At 39.6% G+C, this 24,330-nt stretch overlaps 1 protein-coding gene across 4 annotated transcripts in view; it reads left to right on the plus strand.

The window, feature by feature from the left end:
- The window catches only part of COPA (COPI coat complex subunit alpha), a 48,735-nt gene that overhangs the window by 12,370 nt on the left and 12,035 nt on the right, over positions 1–24,330 (plus strand). For 3 of the 4 annotated variants that reach the window (XR_014843969.1, XR_014843970.1, XM_001928707.7), the window contains exons 7-17: positions 6,224–6,333; positions 7,729–7,828; positions 8,410–8,545; positions 10,092–10,174; positions 14,968–15,118; positions 16,074–16,140; positions 17,598–17,673; positions 19,561–19,643; positions 20,763–20,902; positions 21,477–21,562; positions 21,678–21,816. Coding sequence is in view for 2 of the 4 variants with exons in the window: in XM_001928707.7 (XP_001928742.2) it covers positions 6,224–6,333; positions 7,729–7,828; positions 8,410–8,545; positions 10,092–10,174; positions 14,968–15,118; positions 16,074–16,140; positions 17,598–17,673; positions 19,561–19,643; positions 20,763–20,902; positions 21,477–21,562; positions 21,678–21,816 (1,171 nt within the window). In the remaining 2 variants the exon portion in view is untranslated. Of the gene's footprint in view, positions 1–6,223; positions 6,334–7,728; positions 7,829–8,409; positions 8,546–10,091; positions 10,175–14,967; positions 15,119–16,073; positions 16,141–17,597; positions 17,674–19,560; positions 19,644–20,762; positions 20,903–21,476; positions 21,563–21,650; positions 21,817–24,330 lie in introns of all 4 variants that reach the window. The other variant, XM_001928697.7, reaches the window with a different exon arrangement.

A 24,330-nucleotide genomic window follows, 5' to 3' on the forward strand; every position in this document is an offset into this window, starting at 1 on the left:
TTGGGATCCTGTGGCCTCATGTAGAAATAGGATAATCCCTTCATTATGTATCCTCTAGTGTAAGGAGCATGAGAATTGGGGGAGGGATTTTTATGTCCAGAATACATTTTTTAATAGGCAGATTTCTAGGATGAAAAATAACTTGTAAATTTTGGATAGTTGGGATAATCTCTCCTTTCACAGTTTGTATACAGTGTCTTGATTTTGGGATAAAGGTGCAAATTTTAGTGCTATATAAAGGAGAACTGAGAATTTAAATGCAGAGAAGTGGCTGTACCTATGAAATTGACATGGTAGAAAAATGGAAGTGCTTTGTTGAGAAAATAAAATAAGGAAATGAAACTCTAAATGCTGTAGTTCTTTGCCCAGTTAAATTTACCTATCATTTGCTGGTTGTTTCTAGTTGTTAGTTGCTTTAGGAATTCTTAATGATTGGGTTCTCTGAAAGTTCAGGTGCTAGACCACAGAACACTGTTTTCATCCTGTAAAAGAAAGGAATCTTATAGGTCACGGCCTGGTTCTTTGTGGTAGTAAAGGAAATCACCCTTCCGCATTGTAGGGCTGAGTTGGTAACTTTTCTCAGCTTCCTTGTGATGTAGTGGGCTGGAGCATATGATATTCGCTGAGCTTATAAGCCATTAATGAATAGCAAGTGGAAAATTTGGATTCCTGGGTGCAGCGTTTGGAATGTTGTAATAACAGTTGTTTAAGATTCATATAGTATAGCAACAAGCCAAGGGGAAGATGAGGACAGTTGGAAAGTAGAACTTCTATATCATTCTGTCTTTGCAGTTTTCAAGGGTTCAGGATCAGAAGGGAGTGGTGTAAACAAGATTTTATTGGAGATAGGGTAATTGTACTCTCTTCTGCCAGGGCTTTTGCCATTGCAGTTTTTCGTCAGACTGGCTGGGCTTTTTGAAGTACACCCAGATGTGACCAGCCATGCCAGCAGGAGGAGTTAGGCACAGACAATCTGAGCCTGTGCCCTCTCCTCACTGCTAGTACCAGGGAGCTTATTAGTCACTCTCCCAATAACCTAGCCATGGCTTTCCATGGTTTTTCACTGTGCATGCATTCAAAGCACCCTCTCTGTCTCAGGATGTAGGAGCCTTATGGGGTTGGATCCTAGTTCATGCTGTTCCACCAGATTAGGGACAATTACTTAGAATACGTTTCCCAACCCGGGATCTGTGAGAGAAGTAAGTGCTACCCAAATACTTTGAGTGGCTGTTTTCTCTGTTCTTCTAAAAATGGTCTACAAGTAATGCCATTCTAGATCATAGATAAGTTAATTTGTTACATGCATAAACTGATGCTTTGGCCAGTGGAGCCTAATTCTTTCGCTAGAGCATTGGGTTGAGAGGGGCTTTATACTGCTCTACTCTTTTTATTATTATTATCATTATTACTGTTATTTTAATTGAAGTGTAGTTTTGTTTTTGTTTTTTTTTTGTCTTTTCTAGGGCTGTGCCTGTGGCATATGGAGGTTCCCAGGCTAGGGGTCTAATTGGAGCTGTAGCTGCCAGCCTATGCCAGAGCCACAGCAACGTGGGATCTGAGCCACGTCTGCGACCTGCAGCACAGCTCATGGCAACACCGGATCCTTAACCCACTGAGCAAGGTCAGGGATCGAACCCGCATCCTCAGGGTTCCTAGTTGGATTCGTTAATCACTGAGCCATTATGGGAACTCCTTAATTGAAGTATAGTTGATTTACAATGTTGTGTTAATTCTGCTCCACTTTTTTTTTTTTTTTTTTTTTTTGTCTTTTTGTCTTTTCTAGGGCCGCACCTGCGGCATATGGAGGTTCCTAGGCTAGGGGTCGAATCAGAGCTACAGCTGCCGGCCTATGGCATAGCCACAGCAACACCAGGTCCGAGCTTCATCTGTGACCTACACCACAGCTCATGGCAATGCCAGATCCTTAACCCATTGATCAAGGCCAGGGATCCGCAACCTCATGGTTCCTAGTCGGATTCATTAACCACTGAGCCACCACAGGAGCTCCTGCTCCACTCCTAATTGTACTATTTATGCCACCTGATGCTGGCACAGCAAGTTCCCTGGGGCCTAGCTAAAGCAGTTTGGGGTGGTTGGGTGGATGGATTCTCATTGGTAATCATCGCATGGCCAGGGCAAGAAATCCTTTTCTTCCCTTTTGTAGGAAAACATTTTTGCGTCAAAATCAAAGGCCCTAAATCAGAAAAGAGACAGAGAGAGTTTGATCCCAGTTTGGGTGTATGCTTACTCTTGAATGTGTAAAGTGCATGGATTACTATATGATAACATTGTAACTGCTATACTTAATATATGTGATGTGGAAAATTTTACACCCACTTTTGTGCTGAAAATTTTATGCTATACTAATGTTAATGCTCTTTACAATTTTTAAGTATCTTTCTATACTCGCAACTTTTTTTTTCCGGTAACCTCTTAACCAGAGTGGAAGGAGATGCTTTGGTATTTAACCAAGTTAAAGGAGCTTTTGGGTTAGACTTACGCATTCTTTCCTTTTCTAGAAATCAGCATACTCTTTTTAGCAGAGTTATTTTGCCTGGATTCAAGTAAGTCTGAACATAGGAAGAGAAAGGAGCATTCAGCTCTGTCAGGAACCAGAGCTAACATTTCCAAGAGGGAGAAAGTTCTGAGTTAAAGAACAAAACCATTCAAATTTAGAGGACTGGTGAAAAATTCTAATTTTTTGAGTGTCTCTCTTTGAAAGGTGACATTCTCTGAAACAGATAAGCAACAAGAAAACAAATCTTTAAAGGAAAACCTCTCTTCTTGGTACTTCTCCCATCAGAATTAAGCCCACAGGACTTAGCTTAACCTGAATCTTTTGTATTAATCTGGCAAAAAAAAAATTGTTTAAAAGGGAATTTATTTGCAACCCAGTTATAGAAGATAGGTTACTTTTTTAGCTTGAGCTTCCAAGTAAACTCACAGTAAATTTATTTTAATGTGCCTATACTTTTGCATGTCAAGCCCATGTAATTCAGACTTCATCTTTGAAATGTGTACTAAAAAAGTATTAATTTGCTGCCAGATCCTGTCCTCATCCCTCTCTTTTTACTATTTCCCCTGGTTCCCTTTGGAAGTGTGCATTGAACTGGTCTATTCTGAGTGTCCTCCCCTCCCTCTGAATTTGAGTAGCTACTGTAGAAATTTTCCATCTGTCGTTCAGTTCTAGTGAGTAGCTTGTCGAAGACTCAAATATTTCTTCTCTAAGTATCTTTTCACTGCCTGTCACTATTCATCTGTCTGTTTTTGCTCTTCTCCTTTTCCTGGATCATTACAAGCAAGTGCAGCAAAGCCTTCCATTCTGTCATACGGCTTTCCTTTTAATGTGTTTGTTGAAGCTTATTGGAGGTGAAGTTCCTCACAGCTGTCTGTCTTTGTATCTTCCTTTGAATCTGTTTCATACACCAGACGCATTAGAAAAAGTTGACAGATCCCATTAAAGGGACAGGTGAAATAAGTGAAAGGAGACATCCCTGTGATAATGTATTTATGAAGCCTTAGGAGAGTACATTTATTTTTAAAGCATTGGCTTCATTTCTCTCTATTGGCTAAATGTTCATCACGGACAGGGTACAAGATAATTAAAACTGTTGCGTCCTTTTAAGCACTTGCTTCTCTAATGCTGATGTTTAGGTGCCGTTATAATAGAAGTGATACATTGTGATTTTTTTTTTTTTTTGGCCACCCGAGGCATGTGAAAGTTCCCAAGCCGGGAACTGAATCCAGGCCACAGCAAGGACCCAAGCCACTGCAGTGACAGTGCTGGATCCTTAACCTGCTAAGCCATATGGAAACTCCACATTGTGATTTTAAAACAGTGAAGAGAAATGCAATCATTAACTTAATTTTTTGTTTTTTTGGCTACGCCCCTGGCTTATGTAAGTTCCTGGGCCAGGGATCAAATCTGTGCCACTCTGGCAACCCAAGTTGCTGCAGTAACAATGCCTGATCCTTAACCCACTGTACCACAAGAGAACTCCTCATTGAACTTGATTGTATTTTCTTACAGGTGCCAAAATTTAGCCTTAAAACTATTTAGATTTTATTTTCAGTGATAACTTTTATCCCCCCCCATTACAGGTATTTGATTTTCTTATCTTTTCTTTTTTTTTTTTTGTCTTTTCAGGGCCACACCTGCGGCATATGGAGGTTCCCAGGCTAGGGGTCCAATTGGAACTATAGCTGCCGGCCTACACCACAGCCGTAGCAATGCCAGATCCGAGCCACGTGTGCAACCTACACAACTGCTCACGGCAACACCAGATCCTTAACCCACTGAGCAAGGCTAGGGATTGAACCTCTGTCTTCATGGATACGAGTGAGATTTGTTTCCACTGAGCCACGATAGGAACTCCCTGTTTTTTTTATTTTTCAAGTGCCAGGTAGTTTCATCTCCCTCTTCCCCTCTAAAAAGATAGGATTTTAGTTTCAATTCTATTTTCTCATCTATCAACTGGTATCATACCTCCTTGCCTATCTCAAAGGGTTGTTATCTGGATCATCTTTATAAAGTACAAAGTGCTTTTCACCTGTAAGGTAGTACCATTATCATAATTTTAGTTCTGACTGTAGCACAAATAGTCACATTTTAAAGACAGGTATAATTGAGCCATAAATGTGAGTCCTGTGCAAATGGGACCCTTCTTATTCTGATGTCTTTTTTCTTTTGTTTACAGCCTGCAGAAGTTTTAATGGCAAAATATATATATATATATATTCAGATTCATAGCCAGTCTTCCCCCCCCCCATGGTTTGCTGTGGCTTGATGTGGGATCTCAGTTCCCAGACCAGGGATTGAACCTGGGTCGTAGTGGTGAAAGGGCCAAATCCTAACCACTAGACCACCTGGGAACTCCCCATAACCAGTCTTTTAAGCAAGTGCTTAAAGGGATATGGCAGTTTCAAAAATTTTATCTCCTGCCCAAGAGTCAAGATAGTTCCCTGGTGGCTCATCAGGTTAAGGATCCAGCATTGCACAGGTTTGATCCCTGGCCCAGGAACTTCCTCATGCCATGGGCATGACCAAAAAAAAAAAAAAAAAAAGATATGAGTATACTTTTGCATAATTTATAGTTTTACCATATCATCCACCAAGTAGCTCTTTTGTATTTCATAGTCTAATTTCCTTCATGCCTTTGGAATTTCCCCATGAGTTGCCTTCAATCTTCTGGTTTGAGAAACACTAAGCTGTGGCCTCCACAAATGACTTTAAAATAAATTTTTGAGATGGTAGAAGAAAAGTTGCTAAAAATTTCATAAAGTTGAAAGTAGAAGTTGAATTTTTACCATTTGAGGCCACATTTCAAGAATACTGAAAAATGGAAATGGGCGTTATCTCAAGTAGACAGCTCTTGAGTGAGATTTGTTGAAAAATTAGTTACAAGTTTGGATTGGCCTCCTTTGGAAAGAAGTCCTAGCAGTGGGTCTGTTAAGGGAGCAAAGGAGAACATAGTGAATGTACTTCAATATTTTGAACAAAATTTTTTTTTTTGGTCTCTTCTCCATATGTGTCCACACCCACGACATATGGAGGTTCCTAGGCTAGGGGACTAATCGGAGCTGTAGCCGCCAGCCTACACTACAGCCACAGCCATGCTGGATCCAAGCCGAGTCTGCGACCTACACTGCAGCTCACGGCAATGCTGAATCCTTAATCCACTGAGTGAGACTAGGGATCCAACCCACAGCGTCATGGTTCCTAGTTGGATTCAACTGAGCCTCAACAGGAACTACTTGAACAATTTTAGAAAGAGATAGATAGGAGCTCTTGAGTCTTCCTTTAGTCTCTCTAAGTTTCTTTTTTCCTTCTTTTTCCTTAATGTTAGTCTATCACTGTACCTTTCTGTGCTTCTGTTACTGTGCTTTTGTTTTTTGGGGGGCGTTTTGTTTGTTCGTTTTGCTTTTTAGTGTGACACCTGCAGCATATGGAGGTTCCCATGCTAGGGGTCTAATTGGAGCTGTAGCTGCCAGCCTATGCCACAGCCACAGCAAAGCTGGATCTGAGCCATGTCTGCAACCTACACCATAGCTCACAGCAATGCCAGATCCTTAACCTACTGAGCGAAGTTAGGGATCGAACCCGAAACCCCATGGTTCCTAGTTGGATTCGTTACCACTGTGCCACGACGGGAATGCCTGTTACTGTACTTTTTTTGGTAACATAATGTTTATATCTTTTATTCCACTCCTTATCCCTTCAAAGGTCTAAGAAAAAAAAACTTGTCCCCTGGTGCAGTGGAGTCGGATGTGAGAGGAATAACTGGGGTTGATCTGTTTGGAACTACGGATGCAGTGGTGAAACATGTCCTGGAGGTACTTATCTCTATAGCCAGTGACTGAATATGGGCTCTTCTCCAGGGTAACTGTGACAATATGCCATTCATTTATTCATTCTTTCAATAAAGACTATGCAAGGCTTATTGGGTGCCAGGCACTGAAAACAGAATAGTGGGTGAGCCATCAGAGAAATGAAGCTTATGTGCCACCTGAGGGAGAGTCTTGTTACCTTAAAAAACTCAGTAGGGAGAAAGGAAGAAAGCTGGCATAAGCTCTGTCACCATCCCAAATGGAGTCCATTGTCAGGCCTCTTGGGGGAGGGGAGGTTGGTTAATCAAAGTTATGAAGAACCAACTATGTATAAAAACAAAAAAAGAAAAAGAAAAGAAAAAGAACCAATTATGTGTAAGTACTTTGCATGCATTGTAGGCAAATAGAAAAGCTTAAGGGAAATACACTAGATTTTTTTAAATGTGTAATATTTATAGCCATTCACTGGTGGAGGTATTAACCCCATTTTGCAGATGAAAAAATGGAGATTTAGAGCAATTAAGTGGTTTACCAAGGTCTAAATGTATCTAGTAAATGTAAGAACTGGGCTTTGAACTTATCTGACTCCAAAAACCTAGATGCTTTTCATCACAGAACAGCACCTCTCAAAAATACTGCTAATTTGAAACTACCTTGTCTGTGATTCTGTTACAATATAGAGTATAAACTTATAAATAGAGTAAAAGTTATCTTAAAATGAGCAGTTCTTAAACTTTCTGATCTGAGGCCTTTTTTATACTCACAAACCTTATTGAGAACCCCAAAGAGTTTTTATTTATGTGTAATATGTTTGTCAGTTTTTACCATATTTGAAATTAAAACCAAGAGTTTTTTAAAATGTGAACTATGTAAAGAATACAGTCCGTTAGCCATTAAAACAGTAACATAATCACATGTCATATATCCTCTAGAAAACTATACTTAGGAGAGAATAAGATAAAAAGGCAAATAACATTTTAGTATTATTATGAAAATTATTTTTGACCTTGCAGATTTACTAAAAGGGGATCATCCAAGAGTTTCTTGACCACACTTTGAAAATTTCTTAAGTTATAAAGTGGGTCTTTATTCTTGAGATGTTAATAACTATTTGGAGAAATAAGATATAAACAAGGCAGTTTATCCCAAATGCAAATAAAACTAAACTTGGGGGTAGAAGGATTTGGGAATTCCCATGAGAACTTGGGGACAATATTAGGTAGATTGATGTGGTAATTCTCATAGCCAAATCTTGGAGCAGCATAGTTTCTTGAGTCTTTTAAGAGTAAAAGTCAGAGACATTTTTTTTAAACCAACTAGCCTGGTCCATTGGTTTGTCTGAGTATAAATATAAAAAACCATTTTTTAAGTTTAGAAGAACCATTTTTTTTCCCTCCACAGGGTCATGATCGTGGAGTTAACTGGGCTGCCTTCCACCCTACTATGCCCCTTATTGTATCTGGGGCAGATGACCGTCAAGTGAAGATCTGGCGCATGAATGGTGAGTGAACCAGTGACGGTATCACCATATCCAAAATATTGGCCACTGGCCACAAGGTGAAGTAGTTAGGTGTTTTGGACTTAGTGACCCGTTTTCCTACCTTAGGTTGTTATTCTAATCCTGAGGGCATGATAGTTGCCCTTTTCCCGTTTGCTCCTTTGATGGCATGCTGATTTTGAGGCATATAAACATAATTAAAAGTAAGAATTCATTCATTCAATAAATATTTGTTGAGTACCTAACTTTATATTAACCATTGTTTAGGCCTCTCAAGATACAGTGGTGATTAAATCAGATAAAACCCTGCCATATGAAGCTTCCGTTTATTCCTTAATGGCAGCTAGAGACAAAAGAGATAAAAAAATGACAGAGAAGAGGTGTTATAAAATTGATATGAGGATGAAATAACAATGAAATACATAAAGATTCAGAGTCTTAAATGGAGAAAACTGCCCTATTAGAAGTAGGTAACTTAGCATTTGGTAGTAGTACCTAGCATTTGGTTAGAGGATTCATAATCCCAAATCCCAAACTTAAAGTAGTAGGGAGTTGCAGTGACCTAATTCTTTTTTATTGTTCAGAATCAAAGGCATGGGAGGTTGATACCTGCCGGGGCCATTACAACAACGTATCTTGTGCTGTCTTCCACCCTCGCCAAGAGTTGATCCTTAGCAATTCTGAGGACAAGAGTATCCGAGTCTGGGATATGTCTAAGCGGTAAGGGGTTGCAACGGCGTGTGACTAAACCAGGGGAAAGCCCCTTTCTTTCTCTCTCTTTTAAAGAATTAGATTAAAATACTTCTTCTGGAGTTCCCTTTGTGGCACAGTGGGTTAAGGACCTGGCTTACCTCTGCAGCAGCTAAAGTTGCTGCTGATGTGCGGGTTCAATCCCTGGCCAGACACAGTGGGTTAAGGATCTAGTGTTGCTGCTGCTGTGGCATAGGCTGCAGCTGTGGCTCAGATTCAGTCCCTGTTCCAGGAACTTCTACAGGCCATGAGTACAGCCGTAAAAAAAATAAAAATAAAAATAAAAATAAGACACTTTCCACCAAAGTGTCTTAGGAGCGCTGGAACTCAGGTTCAATCCCTGGTCCAGCACTAGATTAGGTTGAAAAGCAGCTCGGATCTGATTCCTGGCCCATTACTCCATATGCCACAGGGCAGCCAAAAAAGAAAAAAAAAAAAAAAAAAAAAGGCTTGTTTTGTTTTTCATTGTCTTCACATATTGAAAAATCAAGTCATGTATTATGAAAACTTGAAGGGACCTAGAGATTAACCAACGTTTACAAATTTTCTATCAATTAGAAGTCTGTGTGTGTTCTTTTTCTTTCTTTCTTTTTTCTTTTTTTATATATTTTTTTGTCTTTTTGTCTTTTTAGGGCTGCACCTGCGGCATATGGAGGTTCCCAGGCTAGGGGTCTAATTGGAGCTGTAGCCGCCAGCCTACACCACAGCCACAGCAACGCCAGATCCGAGCTGTGTCTGCAACCTACACCACAGCTCAAGGCAACGCTGGATCCTCAACCCATTGAGCAAGGCCAGGGATTGAATAACCCGAAACCTCATGGTTCCTAGTCAGATTCTTTTCCTCTGCACCACGACGGACACTCCTCTTTCTTTCTTTACCGTTTTTTTTTTTTTTGGTCTTTTTAGGGCCACACCCGCAGCACATGGAAGTTCCCAGGCTAAGGGTTGAATTGGAGCTACAGCTGCTGGCCTATATACCACAGGCACAGCAACGCGGCATCTGAGCCAAGTCTGTGACCTATACCATGGCTCAGGGCAACACCGGATCCTTAACCTACTGAGCAAGGCCAGGGATTGAACTTATGTCCTCATGGATATTAGTCCGGTTCATTACCACTGAGCCGTTATAGGAACTCCTTTTTCTCCTCTAAATTTAAGTTTGTTCTTCTGTAGCTACAGAAATAAGAAATGTTAAATGAAAGCAGTACAGTGGAAAGTTACAGTGAGTCAAAGAAATTATAATATCGAAATAATGTTAATTTTAAGTTCCCTCTTCCTTAGTAGATTTTATCATGACACTCTTTATTTAGAATGCACTGTTCATTGTTCCTTTTTTTTCTTTAGGGCTATGAGCCTCAGTTAACTGCTGAGCCGTGAAGGGAACTCCAGAGTTCACTGTTTTTGATTTAATTTTTTAATCCCAGCCTGTTAGTCTACCATTCAGTACTCTTACATATGATAGGCTGAAGATTCCTTGGAAATTGATGTTTTTATTTGTAACCTTTTGCTTTCCTAGGACTGGTGTTCAGACCTTCCGCAGGGACCATGATCGTTTCTGGGTTCTAGCTGCCCACCCTAACCTTAACCTCTTTGCAGCAGGTAAGGGCCATTTCTTCTCTTTTCTCCTTTGGCTCAAAGTTTATAAGACTTGAAAGTAATTCTCTATTGGCTTTGTCTCCAGTGAGTGTATAGTAAGATGGCAAGAAAAAATAGAATTCTCAAACCCATGCAGTTGAAACTTTTTTCCTTTTCCCTTCCCTAATCTTCTTGGGATAGTATTCTTTTAGGGTTCTTTATCTACCACAGTTCTTTTAATGGTGAAGCCCATTCTCTTTGATTAATTCCTAGGGGACTTAGAGGCTAATGCTAGGGTTATTAGTTCTCAGACTGAGCTAGAAGCTGAGTTTCATTCGTTTATTTAGAAAATACGTACTGAATATCAGCCCTAGTCTGGGTGCTGGTATTCTAACAGTGCATAAAAGTGTCCCTTACTTTTTAGAACTTTTTTTTTGAGTTATAATTAACTTAAAATATTTTATTAGTTTCAAGTATATGACATAATGATTCGATATTTTTATACATTATGAAGTGACCACTGCAATAAGACCAGTTATCATCTGTTACCATACAAAGTTCTTACAGTGTTATTAATGTTATTGACTATATTCCATATGCGTGCATTATAGCTTCGTGTCAATTATTTTGTAGCTGGAAGTTTGTACCTCTTAATCCCATTCACCTATTTCATCTGTCCCTCCTCCCTGCCTCTCCACTCTTGCAACCACCATTTGTTCTCTGTATCAGAAATATTAAGAATTTCTGTTTCTGGCAGTTCCCATCATGGCTCAGTGGTTAACGAATCCGACTAGGAACCATGAGGTTGCGGGTTTGATCCCTGGCCTTGCTCAGGGGGTTGAGGGTCCGGCACTGCCATGAGCTGTGGTGTAGGTTGCAGACGTGGCTCAGATCCTGCGTTGCTGTGGCTCTGGCGTAGGCCGGCGGCTACAGCTCCGATTCGACGCCTAGCCTGGGAACCTCCATATGCCGTCGTTATGGCCCTAGAAAAAGCAAAAAAAAAAAAGAATTTCTGTTTCTGGGTTTTTTGGGTTTGTTTGGGTTTTTTTTTTTTGGTCTTTTTAGGGCTGCACCTGTGGTATATGCAAGTGTCCAGGCTAGGGGTTGAATCAGAGCTGTAGCTGCTGGCCTACACCAGAGCCACAGCAACTCAGGATCTGCGATGCATCTGTAACCTACACCACAGCTCATGGCAACATGGGATCCTTAACCCACTGAGCGAGGCCAGGGATTGAAGCTGCATCTTCATGGATGCTAGTCAGGTTCACTAACCACTGAGCCACAACAGGAACTCCCTATTTTATTTTGTTTTTTAGATTCCACATATAAGTGAAATCATACAGTATTTATTTTTCTCTGACTTATTTCACTTAGCATAATACCCTCTGAGTCCATCTCTGTTGCTGCAGATGGCAAGGTTTCATTCTTTTTATGGCTGAGTAATATTTTAGTGTGTGTATAGGTGGAGCTATGTCTTTTTCCATTCATCTATCAGTGGACATTTAGGTTACTTCCATATCTTTTTTTTTTTTTTTTTTTGTCTCTTTGTCTTTTTTAGGGCCGCTCCCTCGGCATATGGAGGTTCCCAGACTAGGGGTCTAATCGGAGCTGTAGCCTCCAGCCTACGCCAGAGCCTCAGCAACGTGGGATCCGAGCCGCGTCTGCAACCTACGCCACATCTCACGGCAACGCCAGATCCTTAACAAGCTGAGCAAGGCCAGGGATTGAACCCACAACCTCATGGTTCCTAGTCAGATTCATTAACCACTGCATCACGACGGGAACTCCTCATTTTGTTTTGATTACTATAAATTTGTAATGTAATTTTCAACCTGGGGGTGTGATGCCTCCAGTTTTGTTCTTCTTTCTCAAGATTGCTTCTATTATTGGTGTCTTTTGTGGTTCCATACAAATTTTTGGAGTATTTGTTCTAGCACTGAAAAATACCATTGGTATTTTGATAGGCATTATATTGAATCTGTAGGTTGCTTTCAGTAATATTGGTATTTTAACAATCTTGAGTCTTTCAGTCCATGAGCATGGTATATCTTTCCATTTATTTGTGTCATCTTCAATTTCTTTCATCACTGCCTTATAGTTTTTAGAATACAGGTCTTTTTACTTGCTTGGTTAAAATTTATTTAGGTTTTCAAATTATTTTTGATGCAGTTGTAAATGGGATTGTTTTCTTCATTTCTTTTTCTGATACTGCAACAGATTTCTGAATATTTTGTTTCCTATAATTTTACTAAATTCATTTATTTTAATAGCTTTTTGGTGGCATCTTTGGGATTTTCTATGTATAGTATCTTGGTCATCTGCAAATAGTGGCAGTTTTACTTCTTCCTTTCTAATGTAGATGCCTTTTATTTCATTTCTTGCCCAATGGCTGTACTAGGACTTCCAATAGTATGTTGGATAAAAGTGATGAGAGTGGGTATTCTTGTCTTACTCCTGATCTTAGAGGAAAAGCTTTCAGCTTTTTACCATTGAGTAGATGTTTGTTGATGTTAGTTGTGTGTTTGTCATCTGTGATCTTTATTATGTTGAGGTATGTTCCCTCTATACCCACTTTGTTGAGTTTTTTTCATAAATGCATGTTAAATTTTGTCAAATATTTTTTCTATATCTGTTGAGATGATCATGTAATTTTTATCCTTTGTTTTGTTGTTGTGATATATCACATTGATTTATGGTTATTAAACCATCATTTTATCCCTGGAATAAATCGTACTTGGTCATAGTATGATTCTTGTAATGTGTTGTTGTATTTGGTTGGCTAATATATTTTGTTGAGGATTTTTGCATATTTGTTCATTAGGGCTATTGGCCTTTAATTTTGATTTTTTTATGGTGTTTTCGGTTTTGGTATTGAGGTAATGCTGTCTTCATAAAATGAGTTTGGAAATGTTCCTTCTTCAATTTTTGAAATAATTTGAAAACAGTAAGTATTAACTCTTTTTTAAATGTTGGTAGAACTTACCTGTGAAAGTATACTTGATATTATACCAGAAGTCCCTAACTCTCCTCATTAAAAAAAAAAATCTTTCTTCATTTGCTGTTTTGATTGGGTCATTTCCACCACTCTCTTACAGATCACTTAATGTGTCTTTCTGTATCATCTAATCCGCTGTTTATTACCTATAGTGTGTTATATCCTTCACTTTTGATTAGTTTGTTCTTATATTTTCTCAGTCTTTTTTGAAGTTCTCACTGAATTCTTCCATTCTTCTCCCCAAGTTTGGTGAACATTCTTATGACTGTTTCTTTGAACTCTTTATTAGGTAAATTACTTATCTCTTTTTTATTCGGGGTTTTATTTTGTTGTTTCACTTGGAACATATTCCTCTGTCTTGTTTTGATGTATGATTTGACATATAATCTTTGTTTCTATGAATTTAAGTGAAATAGCTACTTCTCCTGGTCTTGAAGGAGTGGTCTTATGTGGGAGCATCCCCTGTGTAGACTGTTTGCTCCTGACAGTTTTTGGGAAGCTGTCTGGAGCTGGAGTTTGTATGGATGGGGAGTGTGCACCCTGACCATATCGATGGTGTGGCTGGGGCTGGAGTTGGCCTGGGATAGTCCCTGGAGAGTTCTGTGCCCAAGGCTATGGGACTTTTATTTGTGGTAAAAGGAGATAGACCCATGAAACAATAAATATATAAAACAATCTATGGTGAAAACTGCTTTGAAGAAAAGTTATGCAAGAGTAAGGGGAGAAAGAAGGACAAGTGTGGGGACTGCTACTTTATATCGGGTATTCAGGAAAGTAAAGGGGGGGGAGTTCCCATTGTGGCGCAGCAAAAATGAATCTGACTAGTATCCTTGAGGGATGCAGGTTCAATCCCTGGTCTCGCTCAGTGGGTCAGGGATCTGGCCTTGCTGTGAACTGCGGTGTAGGTCACAGACATGGCTTGGATCCCTTGTTGCTTTGGCTGCGGCATAGGCCAGCACCTCTAGGTCCAATTCAACTCCTAGCCTAGGAACTCCCATTTGCCATGGGTTCAAACTTAAAAAGCAAAAAAAAGTAAGTTAAGGGGAATAACAAATGTACTGGCAGTGGGAACAGCAAGTGCAAAGACCATGAGAGATGTTTTAACATGTTTGAAGTACATAAAAGTGGCCAGTTGGAGCACACTAAGGACCTAAAGTAATAGGAGGTAAGATCAAGCCAGATTGTGCATTGCCTTAAAGGCCATTAGAATTTAGGATTTTATTCTGAAAGAATAGAAAGCCATTAGAAGGTGTTGAGTAGGGAAGTGGCATGCTCTGGTTTATGTGTGGAATACACACAAGGAGGACAAAGGTAGAAATTTTTTCTGAGGGATGGACAAGGTTAGTAGGGAAAAGCAAAACATTTTTTAAAAATAGAATGAAAAAGGCTTTTTAAACTTACATCCATTTTTCCTGCACATGTTTTTTATGTTCATTATATAGTAGCAATTGGGGAAGGATGGAAACTTTAGTAATTTCTGCTTTCGGGGCTCAGTGTATAGTTGGGGTAATATACCTAAACTGTTAACAATGCAGGATGGTAAGTGCTACGACCGGTTTGTACAAAGCCACTGGGAGACCGCAGAGGAGGGTTTACCCAAATGTGGCAGTGTGATAGAGTGAGTATTGGCAAAGGATTTACAGGCATTTATTTAAATAAAGATTCTGAGAATTGTGAGAATTTAGGCAAATAAAGGATGCATTTAGGTGTCTTAACTTTGTTTTTAGAATATACGTATACAGTCCTCATCTTTGTGTATCTCCTGTTTCCAGTTTTCTTTCTTGCTTGCAGCTAATTCTTTTCTCCCTTTTCTTGTGGCCAGGCCACGATGGTGGCATGATTGTATTTAAACTGGAACGGGAACGTCCAGCCTATGCTGTTCATGGCAACATGCTGCATTATGTCAAGGACCGATTCCTACGTCAGTTGGATTTCAACAGCTCCAAAGATGTAGCTGTGATGCAGTTGAGGAGGTAAATCAGACTTGTTCCTTCCCTCCAAACTGCCTCTTCTGTTACCTTGATACGGTACATATAAACTGGACTCTGTTCTTTTAACAACGTTTGGATCTCTGTCACAGATAGAATCCCCACTGGCTGAGCCTGCTCAGTTTAAAAAACCCAGGAACATGGGGGGCAGGGTTTTGGTGGCCATGAGATAAGTGGGAGCTCCCCTGTTGAGAGTGCTGTAGAAGAGAAATCATACTTCCACTGTTTGCCAGGTGTCTTGAAAACCAGAGAAAGTTTCCTGGTTGAGAATAGCCCAACTTGGTGACAGGCCTTTTTGCCTTTATTTGGCTTCTCTTTTTTTATAAATTGTTCTTTGCTTTTCAGCCAAATGCACAGAACTCTAAACCAGAATGTATGTCTCTGGAAACTCTTAACTCTGAAGATATGATAACCTCTGGTGTGCCTGGCAAAAAGAACTATCCTTTTAGAAAGCCAGCTGCATCAGCATGCTGAAACATTCATGGTGGCAAACTTTGGCATGAGGGTTTGATAACCAAGCTCTAGCAGCACTACAATAAAAAGATGGATTTATATTAACACTTCAAGGGACAGGAGAAACTAGCCAGAGATGAATGATATCATAATAGTCTATGGTGTCCACTATGGTTATGTGTAGGAATTTGTTCCCAAGAGGAGCCAGTCCACTTGCTACAGTGAGTGCTAACCATAGCTTCTGTAGAATACAAACTGACTTGCACCAGGCTTTGCTTTTTAAAAAATATTTGCTTAAAGCTGAAATAGGGGAATACATAAACCTTAAAGGAGGAAGAAAATAATTCATTTATTTTTATTCCCCATCATAAAAGTGATGAGTATATATGTGAAGATTGGAGAAATGAGGTGTAGGAGTAATTCCTTTCTTCCTGCTATCCTCATGCCTCTTTCCTAATTTTTCTTTTTTTTTAATCTCTCTCTCTAGTGGTTCCAAGTTTCCAGTGTTCAATATGTCATACAATCCAGCAGAAAATGCAGTCCTACTGTGTACAGTAAGTAACCCTTCTAGGATTTCCTCATTTCCCGTAGTTCTCTTTTTCATGCCCTTAGAAGATCTCTAATGGCTTCTTAGAAATTATTTAATGGTCATTTTGAGAGAGCTGAAACAGTAAACAGGCCCAAATCAGGTAGGCTTTTGTCATAAATATGTTAAGGGTTTGTGTACTTATCTTTTATAAGGCTAACAACTTCTGAACTTAATGAAGCATCAAGATATTCATCTTGATAAATATCAAGGAGTTCTTGTCATGGCACAGTGGAAACGAATCTGACCAGGAACCATGAGGTTGTGGGTTCAATCCCTGGCCTTGCTCAGTGGGTTAAGGATCCAGTTGCCATGAGCTGTGGTGTAGGTCACAGATGCAGCTCGGATCCCACGTTGCTGTGGCTGTGGTGTAGGCCAGCAGCTGTATCTCTGATTGGACCCCTAGCCTGGGAACCTCTGTATGCTGCAGCAGGTGCCACCCTAAAAAGCAAAAAAAAAAAAGGTGAATTACCCAAATCACTGAAGGTAATTTGAAAGAGTGTTTGAGACTATATCCTATGCAGAGGAGATGCTTATCTTTGATCCCTCCATCTGGGTGAAAATAGTAGAGCTGATTTTGAGAGGGGTTGTCTTCAGAGTCATCCAGTAGCCCTCCTCATTTTCTTGCTATACAATTTTTTTTAAAAAAGGAAATGACATTCTGGAGTTCCTGTTGTGGTGCAACAGAAATGAATCCAACTTGTAACCATGAGGTTTCAGGTTCAATCCCTGGCCTCGCTCAGTGAGTTAAGGATCTGGCATTGCCATGAGCTAGTGTAGGTCGCAGATGTGGCTCAGATCCTACGTGGCTGTGGCATAGGCCAGCAACTGTAGCTACAATTCGATCCCTAGCCTGGGAACCTCCAATGCTGCAGGTGCAGCTGTAAAAAGCCAAAAAAAAAAAAAAAAAAAAAAAAAGACATTCTAATTTTAGCACCCTGGTTGCCAGATGGAAAGAATGAAAACCTGTCTTTCCCCATATGACTTTCAGTGTCTGATCATAGTCCTTCTTCAATATCTAACAGTCCCGAATTTTCCTTCTGGCAGTTTTCTTTAATGTCTTTTCTTTGATGTCTTTTATTCCCTTCAAACAGACTTTAAAGTTGATGAATATACTCAGGTGTGGCACTGGAAATATTGGGGTCTTAGTCTGTTAATTTGTGGAAAAGTGAGTAATCCTTGCTTTCCTTCAAAAGATATCTCTATCTTTGGAAGATAAAAGAAAAATAAAATGACATGAATGCTGAATTCTTTGGCAGTGAGTCCAATAATTTTTAGCTATAGAAACATTCGCTTGCCCTCTGAGTGAAGAATCAGAGAAGTATAGTTCAAGTTGCTTTCTGTATAATGGTGCTGTTTTCTGTCAGAATAAAGTGGTACCTTGGGTGCTCTTACTAACAATGTCATTTTGCCTTTCCTTTACAGAGAGCCAGCAATTTAGAGAATAGTACCTATGACTTGTATACCATCCCCAAGGATGCTGACTCCCAGAATCCTGATGGTAGGCATTATCTTTGTCTTCCCAACTCTGCTCCTAGCCCTCCTCACCCAAATCATTGCTCCTCTTCAAGTTTTCACATTCCATCCCCAGGCCATGGCCACATCACTCATGTCTGTTGGCAGGTGCCGCTGACAATTGCATCAGAGGCGACCATAGTGTGAAATATTCATGTTCCTCCTCCATTTTATTACTCCAGCTAGATATATATATTTTATAATTTGGTTATTAGAAACTCTCCATTTTCTCTTTCAGCACAGCATGTTATCTTAGTTTATTGTCAGCTGATATGACTTTCACCCTGGTAGTTTCATTTATTTAAAAATGTGGTTCCAATCTTGCAATGTCTCATCTTGGGACTAGGGATTTATGCTCTCCCATCCATATCCAGATTCGATTTGCTTCCTTTTGCATGTCAGAAAGATGAGGCTGTTAACAGCCCCACACCCCACCAGGGATCCCAGGATCCAGCTGAGACTCCTGCCTACCTCTTTCATCACCACCATCCCCTGTTAATGTCCTTACTATTAGAACTTGCTGACAAAACATTCTCAGAATAGAATTGAATCTCGCTTATGCTCCTTTCAGTTTACTTTCTCTAGTTGATTTGTAGGTTAGAGGTTTATTCCTCAGGTCCCCATGCTTACTAGCATATTTTCATGATATTTTATACCTCATCAGCAGATTCTGAGGAATATTTTGCTAGCTCTGACCTTATTGTGGGTGCCATTGTTTCATTATTGCTGCTAATACGATCACTCTTTTTAAGTGTGATCATTGCAAAAAGAGTAAACCTTTGTGTCTTTGGTATCCATAAATCAAAGTCTCCTCTATAAATTAATCAGTTGAGCCATTTCTGGCTTATCCACCCCCTTGCATCTTTTCCCTATCTATTTATAGTTAATAGACTCTAAAATACCTTTGTCTTGTTTTATTACCAATTTTATTTTCTCCATCTTTTGAGGAAGATAATAATTAGTAAGGAAAAAGATACAGCCCAGTGATGAGGGAGCATTGAGGAAACAAAAGAGCTAAAGTTTGACTAGGGTTGTTCTCTGGGCCCTGAAAAACGGGAGTGTTGATTGTGATAATAATTTTGTAAATTGCCTGACACTCCTGTTTGTCAGAGAAGTATAGAGCAAGGCTGGCCAGCACGTTCTGTCCAGTTTCCTGTTGATACTAATAGATAAAAAGAGTATTCTGCTTCATCCTTCTGTGTATCCCCTTTGAAGTTTCCCAGAGTGTGGAGTGCCCATTCAGAATTCTAATCAACCAGTGAAATGCTTGGGAACTAAGAAACATTTTGTAACTTTCTTCCTGGTATTAAGAATGATTGATTGACATTTATGGAGCAACAGCTTGGTGCTGAATACTGCCTAGCATAGAGCTGCCCAGATTTAGTTGGGAGTGCTCTGCCCCACCCTGCTCTACTTGGAGGTCTGCATTTGCATGTTAAAAGCAGCAGAGCAGCTGCGTCCTGGGGAGGGGGCTCTGTCTCTACTCCAGCTTGCTGAGATAGGATGTCCTAGACACTCACAGGCTGCTTGCTTTGTGCCTCAGCTTGGCCAGCGAGGCCCTGCTCGTTAGCTTGATGGAGTGTGCTGTCTCCCAAGATGGGCGGTTCTTCTGCCAGTGTATGGTATTGGCTGAAATGCAGTCACTTGGCCTAGAGAACAGAGGCTTGGCAGGGGTGGAGGTTGGAGTTTGGAGGGGACTGGTGGGGAAAAGTCACTGACAATAGCCTCAGGTTACGGCTGAATTAGTTAGGAAGCAGCTGAACTGGCAAAGCCAACATGGCAGCCAGCAAGACTGGCAGCTTCATGGCACCTGACTCTGTCACCTGCCAGTAGCTTACCACATGCTCCTGCCCTTTGGTTTTGTTCTTCTCAGCTCCTGAAGGGAAACGATCCTCAGGCCTGACAGCTGTTTGGGTTGCTCGAAATCGGTTTGCCGTCTTAGATCGGATGCATTCGGTGAGTTAAGACTAAAAGGGATATTAATTTGGGGAGTGCTGTGGCAGTGGTCTTTGTTATGAATTGTAGAATAAAGAGCATTTCTCTGGAGTTTCTGTCATGGCACAGTGGAAATCCAACTAGGAACCATAAGGTTGTGGGTTCGATCCCTGGCCTCGCTTAGTGGGTCAAGGATCCAGCATTGCCGTGAGCTGTGGTGTGGGTTACAGAGGTTGCTCAGATCCCAAGTTGCTGTGGCTGTGGTGTAGGCTGGCAGCTGTAGCTCCAATTAGACCCCTAGCCTGGGAACCTCTATGTGCTGCAGGTGTGGCCCTAAAAAAGCATTTCTCTTCCTTACTCTCACCTGGGCAGCTGTGATCCTCGCATGTTGGTTTCTTTATTTTTAGCCCCACCCTAAACTCCTTAGGAGAAAAAGACCTTAAAATTGGGTGGATGATGGCTTGTGGCTCTGGCTCTTAAGAACCAAGCTCAAGTCACTCTTTACAACATAGGAGCCAAAAAACATCAAATATGAAATAGGTGGGCTGGATAAGGAATAGCTCCTCTTCTTTATCCTGCTGCTTAAAATGTAATGTAAAAAAAGATAAGCAGAGGAGTTCCTATCGTGGTTCAGCGGAAACAAATCTGATAGTATCCATGAGGACACAAGTTTGATCCCTGGCCTTGCTCAAGGACTTAAGGATTCAGCGTTGCTGTGAGCTGTGGTGTAGGTTGCAGATGCTGCTTGGATCCCAAGTTGCTGAGGCTGTGGCGTGGGCCAACAGCTACAGCTCTGATTCAACCCCTAGCCTGGAAACTTCTATATGCCATGGGTTATGGCCCTAAAAGACAAAAAAAAAAAATTAAGCCTCGGAAGTGCTGTTTTCTCTCTCTGGTTGTTTGAAAAATTCATACTTTGTTGGACTTGTCATATATTTCAATTGAAAAAAAAAAAGCTATCAAGAACCTTGGAGAGGATCTTATTTAGAGTGGTCTACATAGAGTAGTGATTGGCCTGGACAGAAAGAAAAGAAAAACTTTGTTTGTGGAAGCTGAGGAGCAATTGCTGAGAGATATTGTCAGCTGTCGTCATCTACAGACACATACTTCTCTTAACCCCACCTTTTATACTCATTTCAGCTTCTGATCAAGAATCTGAAGAATGAGATCACCAAGAAGGTACAGGTGCCCAACTGTGATGAGATCTTTTATGCTGGCACAGGCAATCTCCTGCTTCGGGACGCAGAATCAATCACACTCTTTGATGTGCAACAGAAGCGGTAACATGTCAGATGCCCCTATGTAGACAGGCATATAGTGGGGGAGAGTGGACATCTTTAGTAGGAATTTTTTTTTCCCCAAGTGAGTTTGCCTCGTGGCTTGGCCACTTCTTGTGCTATCGCTCCAAGTCTCTCTCTAGCCACTTTTTTTCCTCTGTGATCATTCCATCCTGTACATACACACTAGCATTACAGTGAGGGGCTTGTTTATTTGTTTTTAGAGCATTTATCTGAAGAAAGAATGCTCTTGGGACTTAGAATGATAGGGAAACAGAAAAGAATAACATAATTCCTATACTTAAGGGAGCTTAACAGTCCAGTGGTAAAAGCAGACATACACAATTCCCTTAATAATACATCAGAATGAGGGGTAGGAAGTTGAAGAATGGGAAGTATACAGTGTGAGCCAAAATGTTTATGTCACCAAGCTATAAAACAAAATGTTTATTTAGTATTATATTAAGAAATTGGGGTTTATATCAATTTGGAGATGAAAAGCAGGTTGGTCATAACCTGGAACAAGGGAGTCAGGTCCACTCATGTACGTTTATATGCCCTTCTTCCTCTATCCCAGGACTCTGGCGTCTGTGAAGATTTCCAAGGTGAAATATGTTATCTGGTCAGCAGACATGTCCCATGTAGCACTACTGGCCAAACATGGTGAGTCTTCATTATATCCACCCTGATTCAAAGACCAGTCCCTCCCTCCCCATCCCTGCCAGTCTGCTTCACTCTCCCTGTCCAGCAGAGCACTCATGTCCTTTGCCTCTTACAGCCATTGTGATCTGTAACCGCAAACTGGAGGCTCTGTGTAACATTCATGAGAACATTCGTGTCAAGAGTGGGGCCTGGGATGAGAGTGGGGTATTTATCTATACCACAAGCAACCACATCAAATATGCTGTCACCACTGGGTAAGTGAATTATCTGAGATACAGAATGGGAGAAAGTGGCTTCTTGAAATCACTTTCCTGTCTCAGGAGATATAACTGAAGTCCTCCTTGAACTGTCTTCGTGGAAAAGCTTTGTCTGGCATATACATGCTAGACATTCTTTTTTCAACTCTTTCAAAATTGTAAAAGATGACACAAATATAGAAAATTACATAGATTATAAATATATGGAATAGCAAATAATTGTATAGTGAACATCTGTGGTAACTACCGCCCAAGCCAAGAAATAGAACATTCCTGACAGCCCAGAAGCCCTTTGCCATGTAGTCCCTGCTGATTCCCCACACAAAGATTACATTTTTTCCAACTTTTAGGATAATTTCTTCCTTGTTTTTCTTTGCAATTTTACCACACCGTGTATGTCTTAAAGTTATGATTTAATTTTTTCTAGTTTTGAACGTCATGTAAATTAAATCATGCTGAATATATTATTTCATGTTTTGCTTATTTTGTTCAATGTATTGTTTGTAAGATTCATCCATGTTGTACCTCTAACTTACTTATTTCCACTGTTGTGTAATACTCTTATATGTATATATACCACAGTTTATCCGTTCTGATCTACAGGGATACTTGGGTGATTTGGTTGTTATGAATGATGTTCTTTTAAACATTCTTTTACATGTATTCTGGTCCATGTGCAAATACATTTCTCTGTGGTATCTCCCCAGAGCAGAATTGCTGGGTCATCGAGCATTCTTATCTTCACCTTTGCTGGGTAATGTGAAAGAGTGGTTTTATCAATTTGCATGCCCACCAGCATTATGTAGAAGTTTCCTTGCTTGTCACCCTAGCCAGCACCTGCCTTTGTCAGACTTATTTTTGTCAGATAGATGCGTGAAGTACCTTGTAATTTTACTTTGCTGTTCTCTGATTTCCAAGGAGATTGGGTAACTTTTTATTTAGCCATCCATCAGAATTTCTTCTTCTATGAATTCTAAGTTTTTTATCCTTTTTTAAAAATGACTTACTCTTTTATTACAAGAATTCTTGATATACTTGAATATCAGTCCTTTGTCAAGGCTATGTATTGCAAATATTACTCTCTCTTCCCATTCTATAGCATGTCTTTTGATTCTCTTTTGCTATCCTTTAATGAACAAAAGTTCTTAATTTGATGTAGTTGAGTTTATAAATCTTATCTTTTAAGGACATTGAGTTTTGTGTCCTATTTGAGAAATCTTTATTCACTTCAAGTTCGTAAATGCATTCTTTCGTGTTCTCTTGTAGAAACTTTATAGTTCTGCCTTTATATCTAGGTCTGTAATCTACCTGAAGTTGATTTTTGTGTATAGTGTGAGGTATAGTGGGCTCAGCTTTACTTTTCCCTCAAGGGCAGCATCATTTATTGAAAAAACCAGCCTTTCCCCGTAGTTCTACAGAGCTATCTTTGTGATGTAAAAGTCATGTTTACAAAAATGCAAAGATCTGTTTTCTGTGGTCTTTTGTCTATCTCTGATCAAATTCTACACTTAGTATTTTGGTTTGTCTTTATAATGTGGTAAGGCAGATCCACAAATTTTTCCCACTCTTCAAAGTAATTTTGCCTTGAAAGGTAAATTTTCAAGTAATTTTTTATTTTGTAAGAATTATAAATTTTAGAATCAGCTTGTGAAATTCCATGCAAAAAACCCCATAAAACTCTATTATGATTTCAGTTGGGATTGTATTGAATCTGTATGTGTTTTGGGGTATAATTTGTCATTTTTACAATATTAAGTTTCCTAATTTGTGAACGTGGTGTAGTAGCTTTTCATTTATTTAAAGCTTCTGGAACATCTTTCAATAAAGTTTTATAATTTTCTCCATAGAGATTTTGCATTTTCTTTGGTTAGATTTATTCTTAGGCACTTGATAGTTTTTAAAGCTATATGTAAATACATCATATTCATTTAAAAATTTAATTTTCTAATTTTGGTTGATATTTAGACATACAGTTAAGTTTTAAGTTGATCTTATTTCAGAGACTTGCCAGAATCTCATTGATTCTGTTTATTTATATTTTCTTTTGGATTTTCTTTATGGATGCTCATAGCATCTGTAAGTAATGACAGTTTTGCTTTTCCTTTCTAGTACTTATCCTTTTATATATTTTTCTTGTTTTACTGCACTGACCAGGATCTCTAGCACAGTGTTGAATAAACATATGATGGCGGACTTTCTTGTCTTGTGCCCAGTTTATAGAGTGAACTTTCAAGTGCATTGTCCTTGGGTAATAAGCTTGCTATAGATTTTTTTATAGATATCCTTTATCTATTGAGGAATTTCTTTGCTGTACCTTGAATGAATATTGAATTTTCTTAGACACCTTTTCTGCATATGTTGAGGTGGTCATGCTGTTTTTATCCTTTTGTTGATTAATATAGTGAATTAAATTGATTTTTTAAAATGTTAGACCAATATTGTATTCCTGATAGAAATCTAATTTGGTCATGATGTTTTACCCTGTTTAAATATTGCTAGTTTCAGTTTGCT

This window comes from Sus scrofa, chromosome 4, assembly GCF_054392235.1.
Source record: "Sus scrofa isolate SSC_HxYL_T2T_F1_AM1 chromosome 4, Sscrofa_HxYL_maternal_Yorkshire_Landrace_v2.0, whole genome shotgun sequence".
Taxonomy (NCBI): Eukaryota; Metazoa; Chordata; class Mammalia; order Artiodactyla; family Suidae; genus Sus; species Sus scrofa.